Source organism: Anguilla anguilla, chromosome 13 (genome assembly GCF_013347855.1).
Source record: "Anguilla anguilla isolate fAngAng1 chromosome 13, fAngAng1.pri, whole genome shotgun sequence".
NCBI classification, from domain to species: Eukaryota; Metazoa; Chordata; class Actinopteri; order Anguilliformes; family Anguillidae; genus Anguilla; species Anguilla anguilla.
This window is the reverse complement of record NC_049213.1, coordinates 19,187,717-19,207,093: the sequence shown is the minus strand read 5'-3', so window position 1 is coordinate 19,207,093 and position 19,377 is coordinate 19,187,717. Positions and strand designations below refer to the sequence as shown.

The 19,377-nt window shown below is 41.1% G+C and overlaps 1 protein-coding gene across 5 annotated transcripts; it reads right to left on the bottom strand.

The window, feature by feature from the left end:
* Positions 1-1,897: 1,897 nt before the first annotated feature.
* On the bottom strand, positions 1,898-19,377 carry LOC118211279 (deoxynucleoside triphosphate triphosphohydrolase SAMHD1-like). 5 transcript variants are annotated; one of them, XM_035388363.1, is made up of 17 exons: positions 19,092-19,377; positions 17,445-17,511; positions 16,754-16,826; positions 16,499-16,659; positions 15,413-15,558; positions 15,124-15,194; positions 14,752-14,919; positions 14,463-14,563; positions 13,832-13,940; positions 13,569-13,660; positions 13,021-13,136; positions 10,236-10,268; positions 8,206-8,345; positions 6,698-6,790; positions 6,384-6,488; positions 5,736-5,873; positions 1,898-2,802 (listed from the first exon to the last, which is right to left on the bottom strand). In XM_035388363.1, exons 1-17 carry the CDS (start codon positions 19,306-19,308, stop codon positions 2,653-2,655), a joined length of 1,980 nt encoding a protein of 659 aa, XP_035244254.1. In that variant the 5' UTR covers positions 19,309-19,377; the 3' UTR covers positions 1,898-2,652. The 5 variants fall into 5 exon arrangements, with proteins under 5 accessions (XP_035244254.1, XP_035244255.1, XP_035244258.1 ...); XM_035388364.1 differs by having other exon boundaries at positions 15,413-15,528; XM_035388367.1 differs by having other exon boundaries at positions 19,037-19,122.

Genomic DNA, 19,377 nt, shown 5'->3' with positions numbered 1-19,377 from the left:
TGGCAGAATCTCCCAAATATTTATCTCCTGATTTTTGTTAAAGATGAAGAGAGGGTCATTCTGAGTGTTTAACCTGAAATGCCTTGCTCAAGCTCTGACGTAACCACCTAAAAAACCTGTGTTACAGTTGGACCTGCTCTTCCCAAGCAAGCAGTGTTGAAGCAAAGCATGTACATTCGATCTATGCACTCAGTTAACGATCAAAGCAATGGCAATAAAGTGACTCCATGACATTCTTTTATTGACAGCACCCTCATTATCATAAGGACAAGGAATTATATAAATAAATGCATAAATGAAAATATACAGTACCAGATTAATCAAGAAATAAACAAATACCGAAATAAATGCATACAGAAATAAATGATGAAGGAAATAAATAAATACAAAAATGAGTTGAGAAAAGAAATACCCATTTATGTCAGATTTGACTTATTAATCTGTTTATTTATTTTTCTATTATCTATTAAATTATTTCTTTCTTTCTCTGTACAGTCATTTATTTTTTACACTTTTCTTGTACTTATTTATTCATTTATTACTTTTAATTAAGGTCCTTCATGAATCTCGACAAAAGATTTGGAATATAAGGAAATAAAGTGCTCATTCATGTCCTCATTCGGCACCAGCTGATTGTCATAGTGATTGTGATTCTCACCTGTTGATATGGTTGGCACTCCCCTGCTTTGATGGGCACTTATATAGTAAACAGTGAAAGTCTCCAACAACACGATGGAATCCAATCCAAGAGGGAGGCACTTGACATTGAAAAATATGAAACAAACAGGTATAAGAAGACAGGCACACCTTACTGGGCGATGGCACCTGTTCAGGCAACACAATAAGACAATGGCATTCTCACAGGTAACAAAACTGAATAATAATTCAGGTGGTTCCTGCAATGTTCTTTCTGACGCCCAGTGATGTTAAGGGGACACACAGAAAAACGCATTACATTACAAACACATAACACTCTTTTCTAGAGCGATGTATAGAGATGGAGAACTTCAGTGTAACTCTCTATTCTGTAAGCCAGGTTCAGATAATTTGTTTAATGGCCACAACTCTAATAATCCTAAACAAAGACTAATCTTTATTACATATCGCATGGGCTGATTTGCCAGCAAACATACAGTTTGGTTTTTACTTATTGTACCTTGTCTTCAGTGTTTTTCTCTCAGTGTTCATTAATTGATGTGTATGACCAAATATGTGAGTTTAATTAGTTACTTTTCCTCCCATTCCTTCAACATCTTCCAGTTACAGATCATTGATATTTTTTTTTTCTGATTTGCTCAAATAAAAATGAACAGCAATTTTCTATGCAAATGTTTTAACAATATACTGAGTTAGTAGTTATATGTATATTTTGACTAACATCTGAACATTCCTGATTTGTAGTATTTATTTGTAATTCATCTTCACAATTGGGCCTTGATTGTGTTTATGAATTCCAAGTGCCTTTTTTTAATGTTTTAATTATTTTGGCAAGGGTCTATGTATGTTCTCTTGCAATAATAATTCTTCAATTAGATACTGACTTCAAAATGTCCCTGAGAGCTTTCACTTAACTACCCAGTTATCTTTCTACTATAGAAGATCCACTCTTAGCTGAGTGTGACTGTAGTTTCAGACTCAGGTGTGAGTAATCCAGGTTCAGGGCCAGCTGTGCACATCTGAAGCCAAGACCACTGCATTTGCCCTGAAGGAGACAGGAGGTGGCTTGGATAGTGACCCAAAAGGACCAGCACCCCCTCCCCCTAGCCACCTTTGCAAGTTATAATGTCTGCTGACTGTACATCCAAGACCTATGCATATCACATTAGTTAGGTGCTGTTCCGTGTGTAGGCTATATGGAGGAACATAAATGTAAATAATTTGGCAAGACAGCTTGTGCTTAAATGGTTTTGTAATGAATCAGGAATTTTATTATTTATTGGCAGTACAAGTTTGAAAGGAAATTTCACAGTGACAAGAGTTGACCCATTAAAGACTATAGGAGAACCCTCCCCCATAAACATGCACAGCAAACACATCCTTCCACACTCCCTACACAGAAATCAGTCCATTGAGGCACAACATCTTTTTCATAGAAGGCTTAGGTGCAAGCATTCATCCTTGGTGTGATGATACTCTGATGACTGTGATGACCTGCAGAAGGAGAGTCTTACCCTCTGTTTTGTGAGGAAATTAATGCCCTGTGTTTTTCTGCAGAGACATTAGTGTCCTGTGTTCTCTGGGGACATCAGCGCCCTGCTTTCTGACATGGGCTTTTATAAGGACCTGAGTGTCCTCCTGTGGTCTGGGGACACTGGTACCCATTGTTTTATGGGGACTTGACGCTGCTTGAAAATGAATCCCTCTTTTAATCCCTTAAAGTACCATGGCCATGAAATCAGACACTGGCATCTAAGAACACCTCTTAAATGATTGATCTTATTGGTCACTGATTCAAGGTACACTAGTATAATGCCCCCCCGCCCCCCAGCTCTGGTTGAGAGGAGAAAATCGGACTTTCCAGCACATCAGTCAGGCCTCTTTCTAAAATCATTTAGCACAACATTAACAGCAATCACTTATTTGGATTTGTCACATTCTATCCCCTCGAAAGACATAAACATTCTCCTGCCATCCTCCTGAGGCCCAGCCATCTTAGAATAGCTTGTGTTTCACCTTTTCCACCTTCTCACTGGGATGCACCTTCCATCTCCTCTCTTCCTCATCCTCATTGTCTTCTTCATCTTTGTCAACAACCCAGCTCTGTTTCAGAGGGGTAAGCTCGGGGGCCGTCACATCGCCATCCTGAACACAAAAAATACAAGATAATCCTGAGTATAACCCCACATATCCCAGTCTGAGTATAACCCCACATATCCCAGTCTGAGTATAACCCCACATATCCCAGTCTGAGTATAACCCCACATATCCCAGTCTGAGTATAACCCCACATATCCCAGTCTGAGTATAACCCCACATATCCCAGTCTGAGTATAACCCCACATATCCCAGTCTGAGTATAACCCCACATATCCCAGTCTGAGTATAACCCCACATATCCCAGCCTGCAGGATGACCCCACATATCCCAGCCTGCAGGATGACCCCCACATATTCCTGCCTAAGGAAAAAGCACTATGATTCCAAAAAGGTGATAGTCCTCTTAAATGCAGGCATACTATGCCTATTTTACCATTAAGATTCATGGAAAGTAGACAAATATGAAGCAATGTTCCCAGAATTGCCTATTGTATGCTTTGAAATACTTTGTAAACCATTATAAAAACCATAAAAACCCGTTCCAAATAGGGTGGCCTCTAAAATATTCACCTGTGAGAACTATGTTAATGATTAGAAATGCAGTTAGTGATGCTTAAAAACTTTTAGCACACTCAAGTGATAGTCCATCGATCACTTATTTTTAACCTCTTCCCATGAATAAATATCCAGTCGATTAATGGGGACATAAAGACATTTCTAAGATTAAAAATTGGCCAAATTTTTAAGTTGCAGATAGTAGCACCCAATTTATACTCTTTGAGATGTATATTTGATTTTGATTTTAGATTTTATTTAGCACAATTAAAATACAAAACAAAAACAGAAGAGATCCAAAAACAGTGAAATAGTGCAGGAAGAGGCAAGAAACCAGAGGGGCTTATACATGGCCTAAATAAAACGACAACTCAACAAAAACATACAAAAATAGATAGAGCTTAAATAAATATAATCATCTCATAAAAAATGGCAAGTTACCTGCACCTACAAAGCACTGTCTATAACTCATTCATTTAAACTGGCAAAATCCAGGCCTACCATTAAAAGTATTGATGTCAAAATGACAAAGTTACTGTACTGTCAAGTAGCTGTCTAAAAGCATGAATTTTCTTGGTCAAATGTATCCATGGTTTTAAAGTAGAAGATAGGTCAGTAAGTGGTTGTATCCACAAGGCCTGGCGATATTATAGGCGGTTAATGAACGTGTAGATAATGCAATCTATACGTTCAGTGAACGCTGGGTAGACGCGGCGCAAAAGCAATAGTTGAAAAATAATGGACAATTATTAGTGACCAAATAAGCATGTATAAGAAATTTGCATCAGGTGGGATTTGATCCTGTGACTCAACGATCCGTAGACCGTGACATTACCACTGAGCCACAAACTGTAAAGACTGGCAATTTTCTTGGGTAAAAAGATATGTCCGTTTTGCGTCTGTATGTGACATTTTGATTGGCTGGTGTTGGTGAAGGATTGGCTGGTGTACGTAAAATAACCAATGGGGAGACATATTCTTTGTCGGCTAGGAGCATTTCTGGCAGGAAAAAGAAGAAAAAGAAGGAGAGCACGCAAAATCCCCTTAGTTTGGGGCTTTATTGTGTGGACATGTGAAGTTGTTTATGAATTTTGTCTTTCGAAATGGGGTCAGAATGTACAGAAATTAATGTTTTTAAGGGCTGAGAGTCTGTGGCTGTTGCGGTTATTTCTGTGGGAAACCCTGAAAGGTGCCAAACACTCCGGTGCTGTACAGGTATGGGGCATGCCCCGCCAAGACGTAACTTGGCTGGATGGCATACTTGCCATAACAATCTAAAGGGGGCTGCCAAAAATTCAGACCCAATAGCTTTTTGAAAAGGGCAATGGCAAAATGGGTTTTTAAAAGAAGAAAATTCAAAATGGCTGCCAGAAAGCACCAAGCTTCCTACAACTACTAGCGTGATTAGGTGACCAGCAAGTGAAATGTAAATATTCATGCCCCTAACACACAATTTTCTTCGCTATGATATCTATATGTAAGAAAGCATTGATAAAGATAAAGAAGACCTTATCTAATGTATAGATAGAATGAGCATCATGTTTGGAACAAAGACTTATTTTTATTGATTTGGCTCTGTACTCCTCAGTTTTATATTTGGCTTGCCTTGGCTTGCATGATCTGTATGACTTTGTGTCAAATTTAGTGTACAATATGGTTTTAAGAGTTTTAGACGTAAGATGATAAGCTAGCAGCAGAGTTTCGTTGCTGAGACCGTAACCAACTGCCGTTTGTCACCACTTACACACAGCAACCACTTTTGTCTTGGTTTTCATGATCAGTATGTATCAATGTCAAATTCAGTGTAAAATATCATTTCAAAGCTTTTAAATGTAAGACAATAAAGTAGTACCAAATTTTTGCAGAGGTCTAACTTCAGCAGTGGCTATCTCAGCAGTAACATTACCACTATTCAGCTCTTGTCTGTGTAGCCATGCCCCTCTGTCTGTTATGGCAGTGCTGTGTGAACGCAGAACAGATTTGGCATACAGGCTGGCAGTGCAGAGAGTTCTGCTGATTGGTTGATAAGATTCACACGCAGTGAAACTTCCTCTGATGTCTCCATAACATTATTCATTCAGCAAGAGTTTTATTCTTTTGGGTGTGCATGCAGTCAGCTAAAAACTGTTGGAGACAAGTCTAAAGAAGCATTTCCAGACCCTTGTGTCATTACTAGTTAATTGTCGGTATGGCTAAAAGTTTTAGTGTCTTGCATATAAGAAAGATGCACATGCGCAAAGTTTTTTCGCTTTTATACTGAAAATAAATGGTTTGCATTGCATCAAAAAGTAAAACTGTGTGGCAGAGGGAGAGAGGCAAGAAGGGAGGCAAGAGGTCCCTCCAGGGGGAGGGGCTATGTGTCCTGGCAAAACACAGGGCAGAAAAGAGGAGGAGGCAGGAGGCCTCTCCAGCAGAACTGGGTACCTGGGGCTTGGTGAAGTCTTCATTGATGCACCACTGCACAAAGTACTTCCTGGCCATCTCCAGACTCCTGTTGTCAGTCTTTCTGCAGTAGACCCGGATCAGCTGCTCTGCAAATTTCTCAGGCAGTAGTTGGGAGACCTTTGAGAAAGGCAAACAGATAACTGTTACTGTCTGAATCAATGACTTACTGTCAACACTGAAGTACAATATTTATCACGTGCAGACACCTTGTCCATAACAGTTCCATCTTATTACGTCAATAAATACACAAATGAAAATTGACAAATACTACTGCAAACAGTAAATGTACGTCCCACAGCAATTTTGCTAGTTAAGGGTTTTTCTGTCAGAAATATCAGCTGATTTACCTCAAACACCGGTGTACCTTTCTTTAAGTTCATTTTGTTAGTTTCTGCTAGGTGCAAGCCCTAGCACTCCTAGTGGCAATCTTAGTAATACCCGCAAATTCAATAGCACCTGTTACAGTTCCTGCTCAAATCTTTGTGCTACCTGCTGTGGTTTGTAATTAACAAAGATACATAACCAAGATGCTGTCATGACTATGGAGTTGTTAAATGTCTTAATTGAGGTACTTATAGGACATTAAATTGGGAAATAAATGTACTCAGTGAAGAGGACCAGCTGTACCTGGTTTTTACCGATCTTAAACGCTCTGGTGGGGTCATTCTTACAGTAGAAATGCATATTATTAATGGGATTCCGCTGATTCATCCCATAGTCCATGTTCACCACCTGAGGGAGAACAAAAAAAAGTCACAGCCCCTTAAAACCATGATAGAAATTGTAAATGTTTGATATCTTTATCCACCCCACAACTCAGACAGTGACGGACAAGGTGTAAAAGCTGATGGACCCATGAGGCAAAATGGTGATGGATGAGGTGGAGATGGTGATGGATGGAGGGAACTCAAGATGATGACAGTCGGCAGTTGCAGACTCACAGTGACAACAAAGTCTTCTGCACACAGGAACACATCTGGCTCACTCTGTGGGCGGGCCTCAGCAACACTGCTAGCCAATGACAGTAGGTCAGCCTGGGACAAACACCCAAACACAAACACCCTTACTAGAGAAACAGTAATACTGGACAAATCTCATGAATCCCTAAGTCTCCTCACCACAGACTCCTCTCTTCTCTATCAATCTATCTAGTAAGATGGACATACCCTGTGAACTGTAGCACATTTGATGCTTAAATTTATTTGTTTTTTATATTGTTTATGTAACCAGGAAACGCGGGTGCCTCTGTGAGGGAGGGGTGCCGCATCATTTCCGTCAAGGTGTTTTAACTTTTCTTATTCTCACCGTGGAGCAACTACCATTATCTTTGCCAATAACAGTAGTCAGTAGCATTTATTTATTATATGGGGCAGCATGCAATATCTTGGAGTGACCTTGGGTGTTTATCTTGATGTGGACTTTGACACCATTTGATGGTACTTTGGTATTTAAAACTTGACTGTCGCTTATTTCATTATCTCTGAAGTGTATAATTATTTAGGCAAATTTAGTCTCCTCCCTGGGTGTGGTGCAACCCGGTGTGTGCTGTGGGAGGTGTGATCTCAGTGTAGACCAGGGGTGCACAACAAGGGCCGATCTGTTTCATGATATCATGACAACTTCCGCTCTTAATAATTTAATTAGCTCAATCATATCTTGATCTGACATTTGTATAAGCACCAGCTACAGCCACAGACTGGAAATGTATCCTTAAGATTTTACTGTGCTGAAGTACAGGAGTGAAATAGCGTAGTTTATAGAGCTGTCAGAAAACTAAAGCTGATGCAGTTGGCTGGAACAAAAACCAGCACGATCATCGGCCCTCCAGGATCGGAGTTGTGCACCCTTGGTGTAGACTATTTGTGTGACCCCTGTAGATCTAGGGTGGGATTTCAAGGGCGAAATTTGGTAAATGGCTCAATCCATTGGTCATTTCTATTTTTTTTTTGGTGGTCTACTCCTTGCACATTGTCTACTGATTGCATACGCCCACTTTGTTTTTGCACCCCTTTTTTATTCATTCTTATCATTATTTTTTACATTAAATAAAGTGTTCGCCATTTTTCTATACATCAGCTTCAGTCATCGTGGTCACTAAAAAGCTAAATAAGCAAATTTATGCTGGTGCTCATGTAGGTGTGTAAGTTTTCATTCAAACCCTAATTTAGCACGTCTGACTCTACTAATTAGCATCTCAATGAGATCTCTAGCTGTTGAGTGAGGTGTGCTTTGTTAGGGTTGGAAGGAAAACCTACAGGATGGTAGCTCTCCAGGAACAGGGTTGGTTACCACTGCTCTACAGTGTCTCTGCTCATTTTGTCTCAGGTTATCATCTGCCTCTCTCTTTTCTGCCAAACCTTTCTACCTACAATCTTGCCTCCATTTCTCTAAAACTGTTTTTCCAAAACCGACACCCTGGCTTGTCTCTTCTGTCCAGACTATGCCTCACCTGTGTGATCTCCATGTGCCTTTTGGGGTGTGTTTGGCCAATACACTTGTAAAGTTTGCGGCGGAGTATGTTGCGGAGGATTTGGCGTGCATCGGCCAACTCAGGCTGGGAGGAGTGCAGGATCTGCTCAAAGACCGAATCTGAAACAGTCCAAGACGAAGACGCACAGTCAATCATAAGCAGAGGTGGAATCCAATTTCAGAAATGAAAAGTCCTCCCCACTATGTTGCTCCAATCACCTGGGTTTACTAAGTGGCACAATTCTTCTACCATTGGTAGAAATAACACATCGCAGGACTTTTACTTTCTGACCCTGGACTCTCCACCTCTGATTATAAATGACAGCAATCAGACTCAAGGGGTCGACTCTAGCGACCCTTTACAAAAAGATAAATATGCTACACTTTAAAGGGAACCCTGCCTGTTAAGACACTTAGGACTTAAAATTGTATAAATGCCTTCAATTATACAAACATGTCATAAAAACCGTATAAAAGATTATAGTTATTTAAAATAAAATAAAATAAAAATCGACTTGTAGGTCGCCATTGTTATTGTTATGACATGTTTATATAAGGCATTTAGACCATTTTAAGGCCTAAGTGTCTTAACAGGCGGGGTTCCCTTTAAAAGGATAAATATGCTTGCTAAACTTGATTCTAAATAAACAGTTGCAAAAATGATTCCTAAATGATTCCTAAATGTGTTGACATCACTTCATGATTTGAGTGCTAATTCAATAACTAAAATAAATGTTTGTCCATTGGTCCACCCATTTTCTAAACAGCTTACTCCTCTTCAGGGTCACATGGGGCTGGAGCCTGTCCCAGCATTGACTGCACTAATTCTAAATAGTAAGACTGCTATAACCTGTTCTACTTCACCCGTTTCACACAAAATTCTGTTTGAGGGCATATGCATATTCCCCAATTGTATTACCTATAACTATGGAGAGACCAGTTTGGTCATACCGGTTGTTAAAGATTGCAGATCAGCACCATGCAGCAATAGCAAAAGCAGCTTCATGCTGTAAAGATTTTTAGTGCTGCGCTAGAATGATTATTTGCTTTACCATATCGGCTATATGTTGGCCTATATACAGTATATTGGTTATATATTGCTAACTACATCAGCTGATATCAGGATATCGGTCTTCCTCTTCTATAAGATATAAGATATCGGAATCGGTATTGGCCTTGAAAAATGTATTTTGGTAGGTCTCTACTACAGACTTGATAGTATCTAACATATTAAGCCTGATCTTCAAAATCCGGAGAGTTTCTGCGTGACCTGGCAGGCTATTTCACACATTGACCACACTCTGCATGAAAAAACTATTCCTAAAGTCTACAGAATTTATCTTTTGCTAATTTCCATTTATGTCCCCTCATTCTACTAACAGAATCACACATCAAGACCAGCTGAGTACCAAGTCAGGCACTAATGGACCCACATCCACTTGACAAATGCAAAAACAAACAAAAACCCCCAAAAGGCCAAACCTAATTTCAATGTTGTGATCACGCCCAGGCTGTTATGGACATCAGAGAAGACTGTCATAGTAATCCGCAAATCTGGAGGGTATTCAGTGAAGACCACACCCCAGCAATCACAATTTAGATAATCACACACAATACCCTTTTGTCATACTCATTCATTAAAAGTGTCCATGAGCTACACGTACAGTGACCTTCTTGCATGGACACTACTGAAAACAGCTTTACAATGCCTTTAAAAGTCTGCAAATATACTTTTTCATTGTGAAAGGCCATATGGTTAAACACAAGCAGAATGTAAAGCTGTGCATGTATGTTAGTATTGTAATATAACACTCAAAGAGCAGCTGAAAAGATTTTGCAGTCCTTTATGCATTTATAAATTCTATTTGAGGGTGTGTGATTTTAGAGTGTGGTTGCTAAAAAGGAAATGGTACAAGGATAAAAAGAACTGCAATTATTAAACAGATATACCTTATACAATCAGCTATATTCCCATGCAGACAATAACATGCATTTAATGTTTTTACTTACATCGGTATTGACGCACACCGCATATACTAAAATCTGAAGAAAAACATGTTTTCAACATACAAAAATGCACAAACATACACAAACAAACACACACACGACCAAACCCATGATCCCCTCCAGGCTCTCGCCTGGCGGAAATAATGACAAGATCAGGTCATTCAGCCCAACAATGTTCGCCATTTAACTGACTAAATTGCACCTAGTGCTCTAATTACCTACAGACTAGATAGTATCTAACACCGTATCAAGCCTGGTCTCAAGTTTCTGCCTCTACTATGCGACCTGGCAGGCTATTCGACACACTGACTACTCTCTGCATGAAAAAATTAGTTTTAATGTCTGTAAGGAATTTACCATTTGCTAGTTTCCATTTATGTCCTACTGTTCTACTAACTGAACTCAACTTGAAGGTAGGCCATACCAGAATACAGCAGAATTGGTCTTTTGGAATATTCTACTGTCTTTTGGTTTTTGAAATTTGGTCTTGGCACATCCTAGGTTTACTAGGACAAGCATGCTGTGGTTTGGTATTCTCTTTCATTCATTCCTTGTGTCACTGCAAACCTGTCCAGGGCGGTAACACTTGTTGGTAACATTTGTTAATTGTTTTTAAGGTAGTTAAACCTCATCTATAGACGTGAATATATTTTGTATAATTTAATACATTTCTTAACTTTAATTTGGTTTTCGAGTTGTACATTTTGGTAAAGGCTGATCCAGCATTTTGATCTGCCTATCAATGAATTCAGCAACTTAATTGAAAATATATCTTTGATAATAATTACCAAATTAAATCAAAGAAATATATTTTACATGTTGGATAAGCAAGGTTTTTTAACTCCTGATGTACTTGTGTTTGGTATTCAGAGTGCCGAACATCAAACAAGGGTCTTAACGGTTAAAATTGCTGGGTTCAGAAAATCAAACATATTTCACTTAATCTTCACTTCTCCAACAGTAGATTCCAAACTTTTAGCTGGGCCTCATCTGAAAATATGAATAATGTACTTTCTATGTCCCTGTCACAGTTTTTGATATAAATGAAGAAGAGCAGTGGTCCTAGCACTAATCCTTGTGGGACTCCACTTCCCACAGTTCCCTGCTCAGATAATATTCCTCCTACTACTGCTCTTTTACCCCTTTTCCACCAACGCGAACCTAGTTCTGGTTCTGGGCTGGTGCTAGTGCCGGTTCGCAGTTGGTTCAACCTTCTAAGAACCGGTTTGCTTTTCCACGGGCTAGAGAGCCACGTCATTACCTCACTGTATACATCTGTATACATCTCCGCTTTCCCAGAAACATTGTTACCTATTAAAATGTATGTCCTGTAAAAATACAGATAATAAACTGTCTAAATGTAAAAAATCAACTTCATACATATACATTTTGTCATATTATTACAGCCTTATTTATTATATCAACTTTAAGACAAGCAACACGCTCATCGCGACCCATTAAATCCAATGGCACAGACGTTGCTTCATAATTTCAAACTGCTTTCCTAACGGCTATTTTGTGTCCTGTGACTTGGGTTACAACAGTGAATATGTACAGATTCCTAGACGTGCTGATAGCGACCACCCTTTCTCATATTAACCTCAAATACGCAAAACAGGATACTTAAACAGTATGCTAGCAAATTTATGTCAAGTTCCATTCATTTATATGGGGTGGTCGATACACGTCCCCTTAGAAACCAAAAGCTAGCGCTGGACCACCTCTGTCTTATTTGCCAGCACAGAAAAAAATCACGAAAGTACTGAAAAAATAACCACTGGAGGATAACAAGGACATTTTTTCCTACATAACTAGGTACAGGTTGTTACCGATACTTTGCCTATTTCATATATAGTTGCAAATCAGTATAAGTTTTCCTGTCTGTCGAACGAAGGTGGTCGATAATATGTGCTCTCACCTGGCAGTCACAAAGTTTTAGTTGGTCTTGGTTGGTCATGATAATCCCGCCCCCAGCCCCTGACGTAAGCGGTTCTTGGTTCTAGACCAGCCAAGTGTTGGTGCCACTTTGGAACCAGTTATCCTAGCCGAGAGCTAGTTCTTTTGCTGTCGAAACGCAAAGAACTGGTTTGCGATTAGGCACCGGCTCCGAACCGGCCCTCAAAATGCCTTGGTGGAAAAGGGGCATCTGTGTACCTGTAGCCAGTTCCAAATCCACTCTGAAATGCCTCCTGTAATTCCTACAGTCTTCATTTTGCTAATAAGTCTCTCATGTGGTGCGTTATCAAAAGCTTTTTGGAAATCTAAGTATATACTATCATAAGCCTTGTTATAATCAAAACACTTAGTTTCTTCAAAGAATACCAGGTTTGTCAGGCATGACCTTCCCTTGTGAAAACCATGCTGGCTACCCTCTAGGGTGTTGTTATTTTCAAGAAACACTTCTAACTTGTCTCTAATGATAGATTCCAGTATTTAACATGTGATGCAAGTTAAACTGACAGGCCTGTAGTTTCCTGGATGATGATGCACAATGTAACCAGGAAAATGGACATTTGGGCAGCCTCTTAAACTTTATTTTTATTGACTTTTTTAAAGCTCAGTGTATTTCACTTGTTTTGCAAATATGACTGAAAATACACTTTCAGGATTCGATAAGCATATTCTAACCTCACGTTTCTAAATGAATTCCCAGTTCTTGGAATTTGCAACTGGTTCCAATTCAGAAACCGGTTCTCGATACCCAACCCTGCTGATCTGTGAGTTAGGTTGTTGAGTTGGGTGACAGACCTATCAGTTTGGTGTCTGATTGGTGAGTTTATTTTCTCACCAGTGAGTTTGGTGTAGGCTTCCATGTCATTGATTGCTGAGGAGATGGTGAACAGCTTGCCTCCAGAGCCTTTGATCTCGATGTGTTTGTCGGCCTTCACCAAAGCTTCAGTCATCCTATAGGAAGCAAGAGTCACACGCTGGCCAAAACCTATGAAAAGGAACTATCTACGGGAGAATGAGATTGAAGTGGTGCTGTGAATCCGAAATTATATATTCTGAAGGAAGGAATTTAAGCTGCTTCATTTTAAAAATGCAACAACAAAAAAATCATTACTCAGTGTAAGACGGGAAGCCATAATGTTTTTAATACCACAAAGACACAACAGTGTGAGAAATACATATTTTTTAAAACAAATGACAAATAATCTCAATTTATTTCATTTTTTAACACTCTCCCGATTTTGGAATTGCTGGTAATATATTTTGGTCCATAGAATCTGTGGAAGCAGGGGATTCTGTGTGGTTGGTCATGTGATCACCTATATGTGGTGTGGCCTTTTAGTCCCGAGAGTGGACCCCACAGAAGAGGGGTGTGTCTGTACTCACATGATCTCAATGAGATGGCTGACTTTGTGCAGGTAGGCCCTGCGACGGAGACAGTTCCTTGTATGTAACATGTCATACAGGCTCCCCACTTCCTGGACACAAACAAAAATATTTGGGTTTAAAACAAAACTATAAAACCAGGGTTATTCTTTTTGGGCAACAGGGTTTGCTGTGGTTTTTAATCACTAATACAGTATAGCATCATCACAACATAATTATTTCCCATGGGCCCAAAATGGAAACTGCAACTGGTGTGCTGGTACCTTGTCTCTGGTGCAGATTTGCCTCTTCCCCTCCACATCACACACACGTACAAACCGAAGTGAGCGCTGGTAGTCAAAGTTGTTCTGGATCCCCAGGTGGTAGCAGTCCCTGACAATAGGAGAGGTGACCAAGAAGTTCATTTCTGTTCCTTCATACCTAGCATTTCACAAACCCCAACATCCTGATCACGGACCAAAATACCGCAGTGTGACAAGAAGACTAGCAGAAATCAGGATGAGATTTTATTCTCATCTAAGACTCCTGTTTCACCAGGCAGAAAAGTCTCACTCATACCTGTTGGAACAGCCTCACTCATACCTGGTGGAACAGCCTCACTCATACCTGGTGGAACAGCCTCACTCATACCTGGTGGAACAGCCTCACTCATACCTGGTGGAACAGTCTCACTCATACCTGGTGGAACAGCCTCACTCATACCAGGTGGAACAGTCTCACTCATACCTGGTGGAACAGTCTCACTCAAACCTGGTGGAACAGCCTCACTCATACCTGGTGGAACAGTCTCACTCATACCTGGTGGAACAGTCTCACTCAAACCTGGTGGAACAGCCTCACTCATACCTGGTGGAACAGTCTTACTCACACCTGGTGGAACAGTCTCACTCATACCTGGCAAAATAGTCCCATTTGTCCACATCAATGCCAGTCCTCTTGTTCGCCACAATCTCATACAGAAAGCACTTTTCTTCTGACCTGCCTTTATATAGCCACTTTGGGGAAAACACACATAGACACACACATATATATACACAAGTGTGCATGTATTCCTGTGTGTGTGCGTGCACTCATGTGTACATGCACACTCTTGTGTATTTGTATATGTGCACTCATCTATATGTACGTGTGCACTTGTGGGTGTGTGAGTGCGTGTGTTGGGGTGGTTGTCATGGTTACATACTGTGGGCTGTTCTTGGCTGAATTGGATATGCTGCTCTAGTGGGCCAGCGATCAACTCTTTAATGAAATCAAGATCCTCAGGCAAAATCAGCCCATGTTGCTCCATCACTGGTGGCAGATAGTTCTCCTGGAGCAAGTAATCAAACATCTGCACGGACGCCATCTCATGCTGAAACAATCACACACACACACACACACACATGCATAAAGGCATACACAAATGCACACATACACACACACACACACACACACACACACACACACATAAATGCATGCACACAATTGGATTATTGCATATAGCATGCATTGTAAAAAAAAAAATCACAAATTCAGAAACCATATGATATTTGGAAATGGGAAAGTAAACCTTTACCTTCCAATTTCTCTCAGGGTCCACTTCAGGGAGGAACTTCCCATGAAACAGATGGGAGAAAGGCCCGTGACCTGGACACATGGTAAAGGGTAAAAAATACAAATAATTGGAATGACAGGACTTCAGCTTAACGAATGAGAGAGACAGTAGAATTACATTACTCTGTATGATTCCAACAATGCTAGCTTCGAATTGCAAGCACATTAAAATACAGAATACAAAATACACATTCAAAAGGTTTGGGTACTCCTGGGCTGTGGTTCAGCGGGTGGGCGGTACTGGAGCTCACCCAGGTCGTGGCACAGCCCTGCGATCTGGACGCACAGGATGTCTCGCTCAGTGATGAGAAGCTCTGGTTGCCGATCATTCAGCACCTTGACCAGCTGACCCGCCAGGTGGCACACACTACACCCAACATAACCAATCAACACCCACCTGCACCCAGTTCAACCAATTAGCATCCGCCAGTGCCCAACACCACCAATCAGCACCTATCCTGCACCCGAATAAAGTAATCAGGACCCACCCTGCACCCAAAACAACCAATCAACACTGTCCATGCACCCAAGACAACCAGTCAGCACCCAGCGCAAACAGTCTGCACCCACCTTGAGCCCAACATGTTCAATCAATACCCACCACCAACAGACACCCACAACCAATAATTAATTAATTAATTAATTAATTAATTAATTAACTTTATTTATATAGCACCTTTCATGCACAGAATGCAGCTCAACGTGCTTTACAATTCAGCAGCAAAAACAAAAATACCAAAATCATCACCCACTCTGCTCCCAACATGGCCAATGCACAACAACAACCATCATAATATTCTGTGAGAATGTGGGTGGCCCTGCCTTACCCAATACAGTGCTGTTTGCAATCAGCCTCAGTGTAGGTGGCCCTGCCAAAGCCAATGCAGTGCTGTTTGCAATCAGCCTCAGTGTAGGTGGTCACGCTTAACCCAATGCAGTGCTGTTTGCAATCAGCCTCAGTGTGGGTGGCCCTGCCTAACCCAATACAGTGCTGTTTGCAATCAGCCTCAGTGTAGGTGGACCTGCCTAACCCAATGCAGTGCTGTTTGCAATCAGCCTCAGTGTAGGTGGCCCTGCCTTACCCAATATAGTGCTGTTTGTAATCAGCCTCAGTGTAGGTGGCCCTGCCTAACCCAATACAGTGCTGTTTGCAATCAGCCTCAGTGTGGGTGGCCTTGCCTTACCAAATACAGTGCTGTTTGCAATCAGCCTCAGTGTAGGTGGCCCTGCCTTACCCAATGCAGTGCTGTTTGCAATCAGCCTCAGTGTAGGTGGCCCTGCCTTACCCAATACAGTGCTGTTTGCAATCAGCCTCAGTGTGGGTGGCCCTGCCTTACCCAATAGAGTGTTCAAAGCGGTTGTGGGAGGCGCCAGGGAAGACATAGTAGGCCCCTGGCAGCTGCTTGATGTTGCGCAGCCTCTGGAACTCAGGTGTGTCGATGATTCGGACCAGTAGGGGGTGCATCTCGATGCTGCCATGGATGGGGTCATTGAAAATCTGCCAGGGGGATGGGGGGTGTCACTGTGCCTGCACTACACTGATAAAATTCATCTTCAAACAGCTTTAATTCATTTTATAAATCCATTCTTACCTTCATGGTTTTGACTGAAATGCCCCACAGTTTCCTCAGACAGTGCAGAACCTTCAGCCGTGTGTCCATAGGACTGTGGGATAGTGCAAATCCAAATGCGCATTGGTCAAGGAGACACGGTCAAAATAACATGACCAAACACAGGTAAACACTGGACCATCTATGTAGCAGTCATATTCTGTCACATGATCGCATGATCGCGTACAGCTGACAGCACACAGTCTAATACATCAAAACCACATTTGGAAGAAAAATGGAATGCAATCAGTGGCACTGATATGCTGAAGGCCAGGTATCAAAAATAAAGACGAATCACTGGTGGTAAGGTCCACTGCGGGTCGATCAAGTGCCTGTGGACAAAAACCTGCACATGAAAGGTCTTCCTCAGACTCAAGCTTAGATGTAGGAAGCAGCTGGCGATACCACATGATTTGCGCAAGTACCATGGATGTCAATACTCTCCAGACTTGGCAATGGGGTTCACACATGAACACAGCTGTGGCAGTATTGTAAATTAGGGTGGGAATTGGGCATGCTGAGCCCCATGTTGGGCACAAAACTTATTTTTGTCCCCCAGCATTTGCCTTGTCTGGTCTTTAACTTGCATAGCTGCAGTCTAAAACCTGCTGCACATCCAGCATAATACCCCAAATTACCTCAGCTCCCAACCCCCACCCGCTCCCCCACGCACCTCACACCCATTTTGTCCAGTAGTGGTTCTGTGAGGTACTGAATACTCGCACCTGTGATCATTTCCTCTGTGGAGAAAGAACAGAGAGAATCAGGTGTAAATCCTTTTACCAAGAGAGAGGGTTTACAACCTTTTACCATTGCAACCGGTGTATATCATTTTACAATGGAACAGGTGTACACCCATTCACTACCCAATCAAAGGCTTTATATTCTGTCTTATTCAGAGGATTAGAGGCCTGCAGATAGCACACACACAGTTTGGCAGAGGGGTGAAATATTTCCCTGGTCTAACACCAGAAAAACATGGCCTGGTGCTGAACAGGAGAACATGTTGTGAACCTACATCCTATTTAAGCCATTGCATTTATTTATTTATGAATTTTGTGCCTTCAAAAAAATTTTCATCCCCAATTGATTATTTGTCACTTTTCTATGTTGGGATCAAATAGGATCTTGTTTTCTAAATTTGCCACATTTCACTTTAAACCGATGCAATACCCAAACTACAGCCACGATTCATCCATCCATCTATTATCTATTTATGCTTATACAGGACAGGGTCATGATGGGTGCTGGGGCCTATGAGAGGCGGGAATACACCCTGGTCAGCCCACCAATCTATTGCAGCGCACACACACCATTCACTCACACACTCATACCGTTCTAGAATACAAAATCAAAGCTTGATTGGACACTTAAAACTCGGCAATACGTTTTCATTTTTATTTCTGCGGTATCGAGTCAGATTGTAGACGGTGGAAAATTAAATATATGGCTATTTATCTGATCACAAATCGTGTTCTGAACCTCAAAGTAGCCTATTCACCAATGTTTGGGGCAAACCTGTTTTTTTTTTTTTTTTGTTTGTTTGTTTTGTTTTGTTTTGTTTTTTGGTAACCGCACATGGATAAATTGACTTTTTTTTTTTTTTTTTTTACTGCGCAAACTGTTTTACACTTGGCAAGAGTACAGAGTACAAGAGTATTTTTGGTAGAAAAAAACATTATATTCATTTACAGAAAGAGGGGAGAGGTGCTTTCAACAGCACCTTGTAGCCTTCATTTCCGGAGTTCCAAAGGTCGGAGAGTTCCAGAATTTGCCCAGACCCTTGAAATCTTTGGGTCTTTGACCCACTGAAGATGCCATAATTGACTTAACACAGGAAATGTATGGTAACATGAAATGTGTAGAGTTGTGAAAAATTGCGTTTGAATGTCTTTAGCCTACCTTTATGTATTTGGCCTCAACTGTACGTGCCTGTTTACCAGAAGGCAATCAAAACTGAAAGTTATCACCCCGAACAGCGATCTGCAGTCGGGAGAAATCTTTGCGCTAGACAACTTAGCAAGCGTATAGAATTGAACTATCGTTAGTGTCCACAACATTAAGATTTTCAAATTCCGAAGTGATGTCTTGCATAGCCTACACACAGCTACCTTGGCGGTGATGGTAGATAACTGAACGACAACATTCAGATCACTTACAGTTACAGAATACTAGTTAGCTTCGCAATTAGACTACAAATATTAGTAACAAAGGTCTTGCAAATGCAGCTGACTTTCTGTCAGCGAGTGGTAGCTAGACACCTACATTTGTAATGGATTTTCTGTGATGTTCTTCCAAATAGGAAATAAGTCGTAGCTACCTCGGAATGTTGTTTCCCATTCACCAAAGCCTTCTTCGCGAAGGTATTGACAGGTGTCTTCTACGTCCCAGTCCTTGTATAGATGATTCCCCCGCTGTATGGCCGAACGTCGCTTCACCGGAGTTGCAGAACTGTCCGTTGTCAGCGTTTTTTGTTCCATATCCTGTCTGTTCTGTACGTTGTCCATTTCTTCACTTTGGCGTTTTCTGTTCTCCATGTCGATCAACCAAGTCTGACAAGGAGCTATTCGTTTGTTCTCTCTCTCTCTCTCTCTCTCTCTCTCTCT

Bases quoted from the DNA above. Each gene is read 5' to 3' on its own strand.
- LOC118211279 (XM_035388363.1), bottom strand. From the start codon at position 19,308: ATGGAGAACAGAAAACGCCAAAGTGAAGAAATGGACAACGTACAGAAC. The intron at 16,827-17,444 runs GTGCGTGGGGGA...ACTATCCCACAG, and splicing joins CTGGACAAAATGGGTGTGAG to TCCTATGGACACACGGCTGA. The intron at 15,195-15,412 runs GTGAGCTCCAGT...CCATGTGTCCAG, and splicing joins AGGGCTGTGCCACGACCTGG to GTCACGGGCCTTTCTCCCAT.